At 43.4% G+C, this 16,739-nt stretch overlaps 1 protein-coding gene across 1 annotated transcript in view; it reads left to right on the forward strand.

Annotated features, from left to right (window-relative positions):
- The first annotated feature begins 2,582 nt into the window (after nucleotides 1-2,582).
- Nucleotides 2,583-16,739, forward strand: part of LOC103367210 (ADP-ribosylation factor-like protein 15) — a 109,114-nt gene continuing 94,957 nt past the window's right edge. Inside the window, exon 1 of the mRNA XM_008295175.1 lies at nucleotides 2,583-2,894. Coding sequence (XP_008293397.1) covers nucleotides 2,883-2,894 — 12 coding nt within the window. The 5' untranslated portion in view covers nucleotides 2,583-2,882. The remainder of the gene's footprint in view (nucleotides 2,895-16,739) is intronic.

Below are 16,739 nucleotides of genomic sequence, written 5' to 3' on the forward strand. Positions count from 1 at the left end.
TCAGAGGCTGTTGCATTTCAGGCTACAGTAAACTGCAGCCGCATGAATGTGGAGGCACCATTTCAGATTCTTTACATGGTTGTTGGTTTACAAATTCAAAAAAAAAAAAAAAATGTGATTAATTGCAAAGCTCTCTAGTGGTACAGTAGAGTTTTTAATATCTTTATATTCAAACGTATTCCTATGTTGGAGTGTTTATGTGAACACCGGCGGTGGAATGCAGCTAAGTAGCTTACATTCGCTCAAGTTCTTAAGCAACAGTTTTGACTTAACATATCATTGAAATCGCAGAATGCTAACTCACAGGAGCTGCTCAAAGTTAACAACCATCATATATCAGTACAGTGATGTTACAGACACACCCAGGCCTCCAGACAGAAGAGAAAACATCATCTTCTATTTTAGTAATGGTAAATAAATGCAATATTTTCCAATCCTACTAAAAAATATCCATCAAAACAGCTTTAAAATGGTTGCTCTTGAGTATTTACATCTGAGGAAAACAGTTTTTGTTTCACCACATTTTCAAAAAACCCTTGCAGTTACTTTGCAGATTATGATAATAAAGGAAAAAAGATGACTGGTTTGTAGGAGTGGATGCATCATTATAGATCAAAATGAGTCAATATCAAGAAGCTGCATACAAACTAATGGATTATAGTTGTTTATCATTTAATTACAAGTAGAACAAATATTGATCTGACTGATTATCAGATCACATGTTCAGCATTTTTCTGATCAGCAGCAAGATTATTTTTTAATCAAATCCTGATAAATTTGTTGAACGATGCTCCTGCTTCTTTCTGTCTCTAGTCACTCTGTAGTTTTGAGCAATGTCCCGCCCACGGCACTGTGTGATTGGTTAATGTCCCAAGTAAGAACCTGTCAACATTGTGGGATAAATGTTGAAATATCTCCTTTATTTAGTCTTGCGTAGCCAGACCATTCTCTAGCGCTGACACACACACCCCTGTATAAACCGGTCTGGCTGCACCTCATCATTATTCTGCTATAGCGGAAAAATAAAAAGCTCTGGGTTGTTTGAATTTCTTTAAACTGTAATAAATGAAAACTGTCTTAGGCAGAGCTGAACCAAGGCAGCAGCATCAGTGTTCCCTTAAAGCAGTGATGAGGGAAACGTGGTGGTGGAACATTTACATTCACAGAGGCCAGCATTGTCATTAAAACAACTAATTCAGTGAAAAAAACAAGCAGGGCTGCATTATTGCATGATCCAAACTTTTGGTGAAAAGTATCATAGGTTGGAGGGGGTTTCTCTGAGTGAGGGGCTTTTTGAAAATAGGAAGACGTCTGCAGCGTGAGGGGAAGAGAAAGCAAAGTGACGTGTGGTCAGTGGCAAGGTTCTAGCCGCAACCTACTTCTGGTAAGTTGGACTACTTTCAATTAAATAAATATAAATGAAAAAAAACAACAACTTTATTTATCCCAGAAGGGAAATTCAATAAAGGCATTTCATTGAAGTTGTAAGGTTGTTTATTAGTTTTTTTCTTTAGAAGTTAGGCTTTGTTTGTTTGTTTGGTTACTTTAGATGTTTGTTTATTTGTGGAGGATATTTTTATTTGTCCATTATTTATTTAGTTTGTTTGACTTATCCTATTGAGTTTATTGTTTGTTTTATTTCTTTTGTCCGTGCATGACAGCGCTAGGAGCACTTTGTGGTGGAATAATGGCCAATTCATGCTTTCCACATCCGTGTGCAAAGACAGATCATGGAGCAAGTGGAAGACCAGCATGCACCTGGCCCGGCCTGTTGTTTGCCTGCTTGCAATGACCAAACAAAACCAACACCAAAGGACAATTTATTGATTTTGCCTGCTCACACTGGATGCCTGTGATTTTTGACAAATAGCCAATACATAAGTTTTGTGTTATTCAAAATTCTGGCATCAGGATTTCCACTTTAACTGCACATGTGCTGCATATTGGTTTCAAATATTAGATATCGGTCTCTTCAATTACTAATAATCAGTATCGGGGCTACAAAAATACCCCCCATATTGGTTATAATAACGAAATGCTGACGTGACTTTTGACACTCCAGTCATGCTAGAAGATTGCCTCATAAACCTCCTTCTTCTGTTGAAATCGCAGCTTAGTCACTTGTTCAGAGTTTCGTTATTTATCTACACATTGCGGATGAGGAACTCCTCTACAGTGTGAGAGGGAACATGTCGTTACGATAAAAAATAAAAATAAAAATAATCATAGTTTCCACGTACATCTCTGAAATTCACAAGCCTCCTGTTTTGGGAACACCTCCTTCAAACACCGAGCAGTTCGTGTTTGAACAGAAGCAGCGATTCAAGCCTCAGAATGAAAATAGCCACCATGTGTTTGGTCACGTGACCGCGCTGCGTGCGTAAAAACGACGTGCGTGACGTAACGCCCGAGGTCTTCGTTAGTTTCCTCAACTGATATTGTGTGATAAAAAAAAAAAAAAACACTGGAAGTCAGCCGGTGGAGGAGAGAGGCTTGTTTATTCAGACCCAAAAAAAAAAAAAAAAAAAACCCGGAAAGGCGGCGGGGGGGGGAAAGGGGTTTGTTTTTTCAACCCCAAAAAAAAAAAAAAAAGAACCCGGCGGCCGTCGTCGTTTTTTAAACCAACCCGGTCGCCGCTGCGCTGAAAACTCGGCTTTTGTTGGCGAAGAAGAAGAAGAAGAAGAAGACGGCGAGAATCCCAGCTAGTAAAACCCAAAGGCTGCTCTCTTTTTTTTTTATTTTTGCTGTGGCTTGTCGAAAGGCGGGGAATACAAAGCAGCGACGTGGGGCACCAAATCCATTACATTTTTGGACTCGGAGAGGCAAAAAACGGGATTACTACGAAGCCAGTTCGTGCAGCTGTGACTGGTCAGCGATAGTACATGGATTATCTGGTAAGGAAATGAATCGAAACGCTGTGCTGCTGCTGCTACTGCTGCTGCTGCTGCTTGGTGCCAATCAAAGGCTGCTCCTAACGTTTGCTTTCTCGGCAGCTGGGCTCCTGATCGGACCGTGATGTCACCCAGGTGTGTGATTAGCAACAGTTAGTTGTTGTGCTGTTGTGGTGATTAGCATTAGCCGCGCCAGTGCTAATGTGTCAGGTGTAGCCTCGTAGCTTGTGACTTCCCAGCGCTTGTAACCGGTTGACCCAGACCCCGGCGTGTTTACATGTGAAACACGACAACTAGCCAACTAGCTACACCCTCTGGAAAGCCCTGCTAGCTTCGTGATATTGCCACGAAGCTGCTGTTTTCCCTCACAAGTCGCTGTAGCTGCACTCTGAGAAGCTGCACTCTTGTTTTGGGAGGTCAGAAACCTCCCTGAGACGTTGCATATTTCTAATACCTATGGTCAGGAAGGTTGATCTGAGCCCAGGCCACTGTACCAGCCTCTGGGCCGGGAGATTATGGCTTTTGGTCCTTTGCCACATTCTAGGGATGGGATGGGTGCTGCTGGAACAGCACAACAATGGAGAGGAAGCTGTAACTGAAGGCTTTTCCCTGGGAATTTATAAAGCCAGAGGAAGAGAAAGAAAAAAGAAAAGGTGCATGCAGACGTTGTGCTGTCATGTCACCAGAGGGGACAGAGGGACACTGACTTGCAGAGGAACTTGCCCACCCAGTGCTATCAGCTTGTTTGTAGTGGGGCGGCCTCCCAAGATGTGAGACCTAAGAGGAACTTTGAACTCACCGGACCACTTCTTGAGTCAGACGATTACAAAGTCCAATCCGGGAACTGCCACCAGAACAGCTGTGCTATTAATGTCTAGCTCGCCTGTGACCTCTGGCCTCGGACTAACAAATCTTGCGGGGAACAAAAGTGACACATTCATAGCTTGCTGGAGTTATTCTGTAAACTCTGGTGCATGTCAATGGAAAGTTGCTGCTACTGAAAGATAAACCCGAGAGGCGGAAGACGTGGACAGGATAACAATTTGTCACCAATAAGCTGCTCGTATGCTACAGGTCAGATCTGACATGTGATCACACCTAGTTTAGGTTCCATGTGTATATTTACAACAATAAAAATCCCCATTCATGTGCTTGACTGCTTGATTTCAGCTTTTCTGTGACAAACACTTGTGTGGAAAACACAGCTGGGACTGCTGGAGCCGAGCTCTTGGCTGTCCTCTGAGGTCAGCCACTCAATAGGCGCAGGGCCTCCTTTCCTGCTGTGCAACATGGGAGACTTGGCGCAAAACGTAGGCTAAAACTATGTCTCTTTCTTTTTTGCTATAAATCAATAGGAACACGCTGCTAAACCTGCAAGAAATTACACCCGTCTTGTGTTCTGTTTGGAGAAGTTTTGAGGCAGGTTTGGCCCGTAGCGGTGGCTGGAACGAGCAGGAATGAAAGCAGATAATTATTTCACATTGCTGCGTAATAACAGTGGTTGGAGTTATGACAGTTGCAGAGCTCTGGTCAGTGGCTGTTGGAGCTGGGAGCATGTTGAAGGGCCTGTGCTTCTGCACGGTCAGCACAGTGTTAAAAAAGACCACACAAAACTGCAGCGCCGAGAGAGGAATTTGGTGCTAGCTGTTGCCATGACACAGCCTTACCAAATTACAACTGCACTGTGTGGCTAGCTCTTGGGCCCACTGACTTGTTGTGGAGTCCACCAGAAAGGACACAAGTGACACCCAAGCCAGGCACTTTGCATGGGAGAACACAACCGAGGCTCTGCTGTTGTTTTTAATAACTTATACAAGTGCATACAGCATTACTGTTAAGTTGTGCTGCAGCAGTTTTTGCACATATAAACTTCTTCTTAACCTGTTACATGCTTTAACGCTTTATGCATTCTTGGTGCTCACATTAACATCCTACATTTGCCTTTGATAACGATTTTATTTATTTACTTCTGTTGCACCTGCAGGATTAAACCGTCAGGTGGACTGTCGTTCATGCAATATTTATGCTCCGTCCTTCAAAAGGACAGTAAAAAACGTTCATTTTGTCAGAATCAGAAGCTTTTTTTATTGCCAAGTGAGTTTGCACACACAAGGAATCTGCTGTGATGAATGAGACTGATACACAACAATAACAAGACAGGAATAAATATAGACATCAAAAGTATAAAAGCCAAGTAATAAACTAGGAAACAGATTTAAATTACAAGACAATATTGCACCTGAAGTTGAGGAATTGCACGTGTAACGGTGATGCACAGAGGAGTGCAACAGGAGTCTGTCGTGGTTTACTGACTGTTTATGAGGGAAGAAGCTGCTCTGGTGCCGGGATGTTCTGGTGTTGAACCACCAGTAGATGTGGAATTTAAATGATGGGAAGAATTCAGTGGTAACAACGGCTCAGCGCCGACCTCAAGCCGTATGGTAATGATGGGAGAACCAAACAGAGCCTCATCTGCTCATAAGCTGGTCGACACACCTTCACTCGTCTGGCTCACGTTCAGGAAAAATAAACACTTCAACATTTAGGGAAAAGGAGCTGAACGGTAACGATGCTTTAAACTGAGGCGGAAAAAGTGTTGTGTAAGAAAAGCTATTTATGTAATTATATAAGTGTCTCCTGAGTTCATTTAACGTGTGCTTTGGTTTCTCTGTTGTCAAACATTTGATAAATTTCAATTTCAGCTGCTGGATTGTTTTTAATTTCAACTGTTGTCTAAAACTGTAAGCCTTTTGGTATTCCATTTACTGTTGTCAACACATGCCAGTGAATAAATAACACTCGGTTTGACTCTGACCAGTGACGGCGGGATTGAAGCCCAAACCTTTTTTCCAACACAATGACAAATCCGATAGTTAATCTTTCCTTTAGTTTCTGACGAGACCAAATATTTTTGACGACGGCGACGCCATAAGCAGTCACTGAGAAGGCAGTTAATCAGCTGTGATTACTGTTAATTAATAAGTTTGTCAAGTCAAAAGCTTTTCTGTCGTTTATTTTCTGTTTAACGTGACCTGGTTTGGCTCATATTGAGAAGCCGGTCGAGGTTTTATTCGACTTTGATCTTCATGTGTGATGCTCGCCAATGATGGGAGTTCTTGATCATTTTCATCAAGCGAAAAGCATTTATGTGAATTTATCTTTGATTCACATCGAGTACTGAATGTCTGTACCGGGCATGAAGGTTCTATAACATTCAAATTACAGCGTGCTTTTCAGATTTTTTAATCCCGTATGAAACTGCAGCTTGTGAAGAAAACACATCTCCGGGAAAAGTCTTGCTCACAGTAGTTGTGGCGTCTAAAACAGTCATCAGTCTTTTTGAAGGTAAATTAAGCATTGTCACCAGATAGTCATCACATTGTTAGTTGGGGACGGCTTCATTTCTTAATAAATCCTCATCAAACCTTGTGCTGACACTCGACAGTCTCGGGTTCCTCTAAGCAAACGCCTGATGACCAGAAAATGAAGCTGAGTGGTCCTTCAAAGAGAGCACGACTATAAATATAGATATCAAAGTGCTTGCAGCGTGCAGTTTTCACTCTATGAAATGTCATTAAGGAACGGCACTTAAGGGGAACCGCAAAAGTCGAGGCAAACTTTCTGATCAAACTGCACGTCTGCTGTCCAGAAAGGCAGAGCAGAACCTCGTATGACTGCAAAGGATCCATATGAGGGTTCTGTTGACACATGAACGGTGGTGATGTGGTCCACTGTGCAGCATCGCTGTGCAAAGAGAGTCTACATCAAAAAACCATCAAAGGAAATGCATCAACTGAGCAGATAAATAAAACGTTCTTAATCATGTTTGGTCCATTCTCAGGATAAATGCAAGAATTTATCTTGAAAATTAGTTGTTGTCTTGAAAATAGTGCAGCTGGATACACTGCTTAGTCCTCACCAGGGTGGTGGGGGGCTGGAGCCTATCCCAGCTGACTCAGGGTGAAGGCAGGTTCACCTGGACAGGTAACCAGTCTATCACAGGGCTACACTTAGAGACAGACAACCAAGCACACTCACATTCACACCTACGGACAATTTACAATCACCAATTAACCTCAGCATGTTTCTGGACTGTGGGAGGAAGCCGGAGAACCCGGAGAGAACCCACGCTGCACGGGGAGAACATGGAGACTCCACGCAGGAAGATCCCGGGTGTCCTCACCGGGACGCCAACTGGTGATCTTCTAGCTGCGAAGTGACAGTGCAAACACCGAGCCACCTTGCAGCCCTTAGTGCTGCTAAATAAACTAAAAAAAATTACTAACAGCTAACCAAATCTTACACTTGAATCCTGAAAAACAACATCTGAATAAACCACATTTGTTTTGGAAGCAAACGAGCTGTTTGACCACAATAACCACATGTGTGGAGCAAAAAGCAAAATACATCTGATGAAAGGAAAAGACCTTAATCACTTATATATATCATAAAGAACTTCAGCAGTTGAGCTGATCTGTTTGAAATGTCCTAAAATAACAATCCTAAGACTCGCAGCTCGCTGCGTCTGACAAAGGGCAGCCTGACTTAAGCTTGGGACACACTTCAGAACTATCTGGAACCCACTGAGACTGACCAGGCCACACACGAAGTCTACCAGTTTGGACAGATTTTCAGACTCTGAGAGTCAGGAGAGAGCATACCCTTACGCCTGAGTAAATACACCAGACAACACACCAAATGACTAATCAGTAATGAGTCAAAGTGCTGGCAGTAGAATATTCTGCAAATCCCACAAGAGCACCCGTTCTCACATATTCTAATACCAGAACAAACACGGACATCAGCTTGTATTGTATAAATGGAAGCCAGTATGCCCTGAAAAGGCAGACGAAGCAGGAAAACATTCAGAGTTTGCTTTGGTCTTAGATGACGATGCGTGTACCGCTGTAGTGCGTACAGAGGAATGTGGAGCAGCTGCTGGTTTACTGGTACACCAACAAACACAAGTGACGTCACTGGTCGCTGATTTCAGCAGCCAAATTTACTAACACATCAGTTTAGGAAGTGTTTTATGTTTTGCTGACATATCACACACGACATGTCTTCATCTCCTGACTTTCACCATCACCTGATCCAGACCATAGATTGTATAAAAGATGGACGTAGCAACGGCCCTGAAAAATGAAGCCAACCCGGAAGTGTCAGAAACCTGCAGTATCACTACGTCCGCTAGCTGCTGGCTCCACAAAGCCCTGGCTCCCATAGACTGGAATTGGAAAAGAAGTGATCACAGATCACGACATACGGCATTCCTCCAGCTCAGGATTTGTTTTCTTATTAGTTTTAATGGTCAAGTCCAGAGATCAGGTGGCCAATCTGAAAAGAAATCAATACTGAATTTTAAAAAAATCATCAACATGTTGCGGGGCAAGGGGCGTGGCTGGCTTGATTGACAGTCGGCAGCGACGATACAGATGAAGCGAGCAGAAGGCGGTAAATGTGGGCGGGGCAGAGAGGGCCCGCCTCTCAATCCGTCTGACCAATCGCTGCTCCTATGGCTCCGCCCCCCTCCCACGATTTTTGCGTCACTGGCTCCAAAAATCCAAGATGTCAGCCAGGAAGTAGCAAAACCCTGGCTTCATGTTCTCAGTGCAGAAACCAACGGGTGACGTCACGGAAGCTACGTCCATCTTTTATACAGTCTGTGGTAGAGACTGTATCAGAGTCGCTTGGTCACGTCCCAGAACAGAATCACTTAAACAGTTTGTCCCTCTTTCGCAGCATACCAAAGTTTTACAAACGCCACCATTAATGTTTCTCTATTTTTTAAGTTCATCAAAAGGGTGCAAGGTGGCTCGGTGGTTAGCACCGTTGCCTCGCAGCAAGAAGGTCGCCGGTTCGCGTCCCTTTCTGCGTGGAGTCTCCATGTTCTCCCCGTGCAGCGTGGGTTCTCTCCGGGTTCTCCGGCTTCCTCCCACAGTCCAGAAACATGCTGAGGTTAATTGGTGATTGTAAATTGTCCGTAGGTGTGAATGTGAGTGTGCTTGGTTGTCTGTCTCTAAGTGTAGCCCTGTGATAGACTGGTTACCTGTCCAGGTGAACCTGCCTTCACCCTGAGTCAGCTGGGATAGACTCCAGCCCCCTATGACCCTAGTGAGGATTAAGGTGTGGAGATGATGGATGGATGGAAGTTCATCAAATGAAAAGTAACAGTGCATTTTTTTATTCGTTTTTAATCTCAGTGCTTGGATTGTATTTACATATTTCCACTTCCAAAGTTTATGGTTTGAAATGTGAGATCTCTTTTGATATCATTATGCTGAAAGCATTTCAGGACTTGATCCCACAAGCTTGCAGGAGTCAGTAGCTCAGAGGATGCTTCTGTTGTTTTCTTTAGGAGGAGAGTACAACCTACTGTATGCAGTGTTTTGGAATAAAACATTTAAAGTAGTCATGCCGTTGTTTACCCAGTCAAAATTAGCATCGCACCAACATGAAACAAACCGATGCCTGCCTGTGTTTGGGCGACCAGCTGTATCTCAGAGCAGATTTCCTGTCCAAGGGCACACAGCAGGCAATGGCAGATTGACCTCTCACAGCTGAAACTCCGAGGAAGGCGAGCCGATGGGGAAGTTCTTGGCAGCAATTGAACATAGCTTGTTGGCATTCGGGCTCCAGAGCTGATGTTACTTTTCCTCGGTTTTGTCCCCTATCCGACCTTGTAACACACCTTGCTGCTGCTGCTGCTGCTGCTGCTGGCAGAGATCTCTGCCAGGTTCTCTTTAGCGGCAAACAAAAATGACCCATTGTGTGCCGATAAGAACGCCAACAACAGTCTCACAAAATATTTCAACACGTCCTTTATGTTCGGCTAATCATTTACTCAAGAACAGGTCAACTCAGGTTTCAATATGAATAGATATGGACTGATATGTGCTTAAAGTTTAGTCAAGTTGTTTGTAGTTCCTTAAACCTGCCCTTTTATTTAAAGTGCATTGCCTTTAGCTGCTCTGTGAAAGGCCTCCCTGAACCCCTGATGTTAACCTGCAGGGAGCGTGTCAGGTAGCTTCGGTGTCTCCTGGTTGGCTCGTTGCAGTGATTCCCTCGTGTCTGTGGAGCGTGCTAGTGAGCAGGCATCCTGGGCTGGAGCAACATCAGCGCTGCTGTTTGAGGTAATGGGCTTTGATAATGCAATAATCATGCCCGAGCAGCACATGCACTCTGAGTTCCTTTTATATTGACGTCCATATAAGCTGATGGACCAGGCGTTGGTGTTTGGATATGTTTTATTGCATTTCACTTCCTTTTACATTCTCCATTCAGAAGTCGTATTACGCTGGGCCATGCAAGGCTTTTCCTCACTTTTTTTTTTTTTGCTGCACTTTAATTTGAAAAATTGTGAAATGCATCCACGAAAGCCATAAAAAAAACCCGCAGCTTTATCTGTGACTTTATGGGACATTGTGTCTCGCTGACCTGCAGTCAGACTGAATGAAGGGCTGTGCAATAGGCTGATATATGCCGTTACATAAGGAGTCGCATTACAAAAGAAGACGTCTGCTATACAAACTGCACTGTAGCACCACGTTGGGCAAGATCTTTATTTCTCTTTTGATAATTTATATTTTTTATAGAGAGAGCAGAAGCGATGTGACAAGTGTTCTGGGCTGGATTTGAACCCAGAGCGTCACCTGGGTGGTTGTTTTTTGGTTCTTTATAACCTAAAATGAATGTTTACTTGTGTAGCAGTTGACTTGTACAGGATTGTCGAACAGAAATCTGTGCGTCTGTGAACACCAGTAGATTGAACTATTGAATTTTTACGCTGAATTATTTGGTGGGTGATTAATCTATACCCTGTTCTTACCTGTAAATTTAGCTTTAGTGCCAGAATTATTAGGAAAACGTGGCAAATTTAGTGTTTTTCTCACAAATAAGCGTGTAGTTTTACCACAGTGAGGACCACTGCAATGCCACACTTGTCCTGTTTTTCCCTGTGTGGTGTTCTTGGTGTCCAACATGGAGTTCAGTTTACTTCAAATGTTGCATGCAGCAGTGTGATGTTTGCATTTAATCAGTTTGGCATCTCTCCCACCTGTTGCCGATGCAGTCAGTCACCACCTATTGTATTGCAGTTGCATATTGTGTATTGTAATTGCATTATGTCAGTAAGTGGCCACGATAACTATTACAAGGCAGCTGGGCTGACCAAAACAAGCTATTTGAACATGACTCACAGTTCTCCCTGAACAGACCTCCAACAAAACGTCCCACAACATTTATTGAAATCCCCATGACCGCTGCGAGCTCAAGTGGTCGATCCTTTCATCCTCCTCCATGCATAGAGAGCAATGGTTTTCATACTTCATAAAGCTGTGCATACAGTATGGGCATAGTGTGTGGGTGTGTAATGGTGACTAATCCAATTTGCAGTCTTATTCTGGATCCCCAGTTGTCAGTGAGCCCATAATCTCTGTGGAGAGAGAGATCCTCCCAAACTAATCTTAAGCTTGTGTCTGTCTGCTGATCCTGGTGGTAATAGTTTTTTTTCCTCCCTTCATCTTTCTATGAATGAATTTGGGGAGTAAACACTAAACAATCCTGCTCATCTGCACCTTTTTACTGTAAACCACTCGCATCAAAAAAAAAGAGCTGGCTTGTGGATTTGTGAAGGGCTGGACTCATGTTGTTGACCCGGCTCTGTCGTGCTCAGCTACTCCTGATCCTCCTCCATCCATTCACTTACTCCAGAGGCTTGAGTTGTTTGTTGCCGGGGGTTACGCTTGTTGTTGAGCACAATGTCGGAGCACATGCAGCTCTCCCTCGCCTTGTGCAGGATTGGGCTTTACACGGTAAGAAAACTGCATACATGCCGCTGTGTGTTTGCTGGAGAGAGGCGGGGATGCGCTGTGTTTGAACGCTACTAGTTTCTCTGTGGCTTAATCTCTCCTGGTTGTGTTTGGAAACAGATACCGTCCAAGCAACAGTGGCTGCTGCTGCTGCTGCTGCCTCATTGTTGGCTGGCCACTGAATGGAGAGCAGCTCTGTTTCATTCTGTGTTTGCGTAATATTGAGGTAACCGTAAAGACAGATAGATCTTTTTTTTCCTGTAGCTCCTAGCAACTGGCTTCAGGCAGTCTTCAGTACATCATAGTTGTGAATGGATCTGTGAATATCAACCTGAGGGGCCGCGCTGGGAATACTGTCCAAGTTGTTTTTGTTTTGTTGTTGCAGTCGTGTAAGAGTGAAATTAATTAACATGAAAAATTAACGTTCAGTAAGGCTGCAGTGTTTCTAACATGTTTTTAAATAGCCGTGTTTTAGCCGCGGCTGATGACTCACGTTGCATATTGTCAGGTCCCCGGTTATTCCCAGACCAGCTGGTGAAGCTTTTTCACTGAACATCAACAGAGAGGCTGATTCTGAAGCACAAGTGTTTAACAGTAAGTTCTGGTTTGATGTCGACGATCAACACACTTAATATTCCACCTTGTCGTTGTCTCGTTGTCACAGCAGCTGAAATAAAAGTGGGAGGCTGTTAGGGTTACTGGAATATGAATGAACCAGAGCTGTTCATTATGATGGCTACGTGTGGTCTGTCTGGTTGTTTTGTTCCTCGTCACATCCAGTGCACCTGTTGCCGTGCGTCCCAGCTGTGCCAGCTGCCTCGCTCAAGACTCACCTCAGGTTTTCCTCTGCGCTCAGCTGTAATTACCTGCCGGCTCATCGGTTAGCGTGTTTCATCCTCTGGGGACCATCAACATCCACACAGACGTTGCCGTCCCTCGAGCCGCACTGGCAGCATGATTTAATAAAATGACTGGTTATATTAAAAGTGATTGTAGTTTTATCACTAATTAACTCTACAGCATGGATTGTTTTTGAACTTTTATGATGCTGCAGATTAAGTTAACCAAGTAAACAAGCAAGAAAGCCACATCTGGCCCCCACAAAATAACATAAAGTCTTGATAAGATGATAAATTCTCATCTTTTAACTTATTTGAAGCAGCTTGAAATTACTTTAAAAGAAAATACAATACCCCTTGGACCCTTTTAGTGTAGTTATGTTTTCAGTTTCTTGCTAGAGCGACGAAGGCTAAGCCCATGTCGGGGGCTTCACCGTGGGTCAGTGGGTCACTGTGGGTTAGTCCACATCAGCCGACCCTTCTCCCATGTTGTCCAGATTTGTTGATCTAGTTTTGTTATCAGGAATGAAACTACACCCAGTGATGCTGAAATTTAAATATCATTTAACCATCTGTCCCGACACAAGAGAGGGAGAGCGTGAAACCACAGCTTAGCTTCTGTCTGATAATTTTAGGATGGAACCAAACTCCAGACCAGAGTTTCCGTTAACGGTGAAAAGCAGGCTGAGAGCTGCCTCATGAATGAGTCCAGTGCTGTGTGAAAGACACTGTGAGAACGCCGAGCGCTTCAAGTGTGGATCAATATAAGTATAGGCTACCATACAGGAGTTCAAAGGAGGGATGGTTTTTATTGGCTCGGGCGTGTTGAGATTCGAGCCCCTGCTGAGTCACCACAATATCCTGTACGGCGGTGCGCAGAATCCAACCCTCCACATGTAGGAGATAAATGCTGCGATACGTTCCCAGTCCGTAGTACAAACGTTGGGATAAAACCAAAGATCTGGACCCAGAACCATCAACATTCAGTGTCAGGCGTCTTGACAGCGGTGGTGCTGGGAAAATCAATACCAGCTTCTTGTCCGTTGGACCCCGGCCTGATCGTTTACCTCATTTCACACCAGCTTTACTGTACTCTTCTTCATTTAAGCTCGTTATCTGCAGCTCCGGCTCGGCTCTGTACGAACAGCAGTCCCGTTATGACTATACAATCTTTGTTTTTGACACGTTGGGATCTCCCATGTTCCTGCTGATTGTTCTCTGTGAAGTCACCCACTCACAATGTGCGCGTAAAAATAGCAGAAGAGACGGCGTGTCAAACTTTTATACTCGACTTTCAGTCAGTCTGTTTATTCACGGTGTCAGTAATGCCTGTCGGACTGGATCACAACACGGGGCAGCGCTGGCCCACAGAACTTACTGTGTATAAATCCATCCTTGTCGTGTAGGGTGTCATTATATGTTGTTTTTTTTTTTTACCTACAGTCATACGCAGCATAAAAAGTTGTCTGATAATCCTACAAAGTGCAGGTTGAGTCATAAACTTATATTGCTGCTTCACTTCTCTTGTTTCGTTTAGTGTATCCCCAAAATGCTGCCAAACTGAGCTGCATTATTTGTCACAGCCAGCGTGTTTTTACTGCCATCTTTCTTTTTTTTTCCAGAGAAGTTATGGTGACGGTAAGGAAAATAACACATCTGATGTTTTTTCCATTATTCCACTGGCCCAGCAGGGTTTCCAGCAGAGTTTTATATCGAAGGCGTCCTGCCCAGACTGAAATAAAGAGCCCCTCTTCTTAGGTCAAAAGATATTATTCAGTTTCATTTATTGATTTGATTAATAAGCTTCATGGAAAACCGAGCAGCAGCACTACATCACACAGCCAATGGCATCATAAACTAAAATCAAGTTTTCCCAAATGCATCGATTCTGAAATAAGATCTCACAAGATTGAGCAGGTGGTTGATCGGCGCTTACACGTGCTTCACAGCAGTTCATCAGAAACAGAAAATCTTTTGACTGTTTGAAAATAGAGACAAAAGCTTACATGGTACGTTTGTGTTTTTGTGGTCACACCTGATCGATGGCGGCCACACTTGAAGCTTCGCTGTGAGCACTGCTGTCGCTGACATGCGCCTCCTCAAAAACCTCAAGTCAGGAACTGTGACTGACAGCGTGAAGCTCGTTGTCTTTCAGTCACACACATCTAAAACATCTTAACTGCAGACGTTCTAATCCAGTCCAGCCCAGTAAGCCCCAGACCCGGCCCAGAGTTAGTACAGATTGGATCTAAATGACCAGTTTAAGCAAATGTTCCTTCATTGATCTCCTGAACGTATCCCATCAGATCATACGAGTGTTTTTTCCAGGAGTGCAGTCGGCTTCTGGTTAAGTTGTGAGTCACAGCAGGTGCCGTGGACATTAGTATGAATGTCCATGCTTTGTGGAGACCACAGCTACTGCTCTTTGAACCCGTAACCATTACGGGTCTAAGTGGTCGTATTAGCCACTTCGCGGTTATCTCATTATGTTATTAATGGAGTGGAAAAATGGCTGTTCCACTGATTTGCTGCCTCTGATCCCCGGGCCACATCATTTAGAAACTCGAGGCTGCTTTAAGCTTAATCTGGAAAGAAACCGTGGAATGTGCAGGGCGAGAATGAACCGCTTGATGTTCACATGCTCATCGGAGCCCGGTGGTACTCTGACTGGAACCTGGACCAGCATGTTGGTTCTGGTGGAACAAAGAGAAAGTCTGGAAAGTGAAAGTCTTTTTATTAGAGATGTAGGAGCCTTATCAATACTGTCCTTAAAAGACACATTCAATCATTCTGGATCAGAACTCACCACCTTTAACCAGTTTTCTACAACTTTAAAACCACTGACAGTTGAAGTTATAGTCATACCAGTCATCGGGTTGGATATATTAGAACATATGTTTTGGTAAATTACAGATAATATCCAGTAAAATCACAGGAAAAAGAATTAATTCACATTTTGGCTGTAAAATAAAAACCAAATGGAACAAAACTATACATAATCTTCTCTGAAAAAAAAAAATCTGTACTTTTACAAATAGTAATTTATTTCTTTACCATGTGTAAACATAACATTACAGTGATTATAGAGACAGTAGTTCAGGGCTCAGATATGTAGGTCATAACCTATTAAAATGAAAGAGCAGCGAAAGTTGTGTGTTTTGTGCAGCCGCCACCAACACCTGCATCCTGTTTAGCACGTGAAAGTAAAACGAATTAGTATCGAACCAAATAAAACATTTACATCTGTCAGTTTCATAGCTGAATGCACAACTGGACTGTACCCTTAAATTAACAGCACAAACAAATGATTACATCAGAAGAAAAGTTTAGAAATCATTGCAATAAAGTGCACTTATTGTCCAGAACTGAAAGACCTGCCGGGTACAGAAATGGGACCGGTTCTGGAAATGGAATCGTTTGACGTGATTGAGCTCGAGTTTCCTGCTGAAGGCTGTGTTTGACACCTGAGTAGGCAGGAAGTCGTGACAACTGTACTTTCTGTTGAATCCTTTGTCCTCTGGGTTTCTGTGCTGTGTCACTGCATTTAAAGCTAGTGATTGTTATCACTCCTCACTGGCCTTTTTACTTGAGATAAGACCCCTGTGGTGTCCAGCTCTCAGACACTTAGTAGACCACTGATGGTTCTAATAAATCCGTGTGATGAAGAATGAATTTCAGTTTCTTCCATTTTCTTCCCCAGATGTTAAAATGAATGTCAGTGGGTTCAGACAGAAAGATGACAGCGAGGCTGGAGTATAAAGACTTTATTAGATCAAGCAACGGCACATTCCTTTAGCACATTTGTTTTTTAATCGTCCTAATCTGTTTGACCTGGAGCCCAGCTTTTCTCGATCCACGCTTCATTTTTGTTCAGAGGAGCTGAACTGTATGCAGCTTCATAACAGGAACTTACGCTGCCTTTACGCCTGCCTGACTCTGAATAGGTAACCGCCAGACGTGGCCAAGTGGCGTCAAAGTTCAAGAAGACCCCTCGTTGGGTGCACAAAGTGGGAAAACACAAATAATTAACCGTAGTGCTCTCTGACATGGGACACAACATTTTAGGCTTTTCATTTGTGCTTGCAAACTTTAAAAATAACAGCAAGGTTCACTTTCTATTTAAGAGGTGAATAATTATTTGCCTGGTCTGTTTTGTGCTACGTCATTTTAGCCAGGTGTGTCAGCTAGGCGCAAGGTGG

Source organism: Stegastes partitus, unplaced genomic scaffold (genome assembly GCF_000690725.1).
Source record: "Stegastes partitus isolate 25-593 unplaced genomic scaffold, Stegastes_partitus-1.0.2 Scaffold1027, whole genome shotgun sequence".
Classification (NCBI taxonomy): Eukaryota; Metazoa; Chordata; class Actinopteri; family Pomacentridae; genus Stegastes; species Stegastes partitus.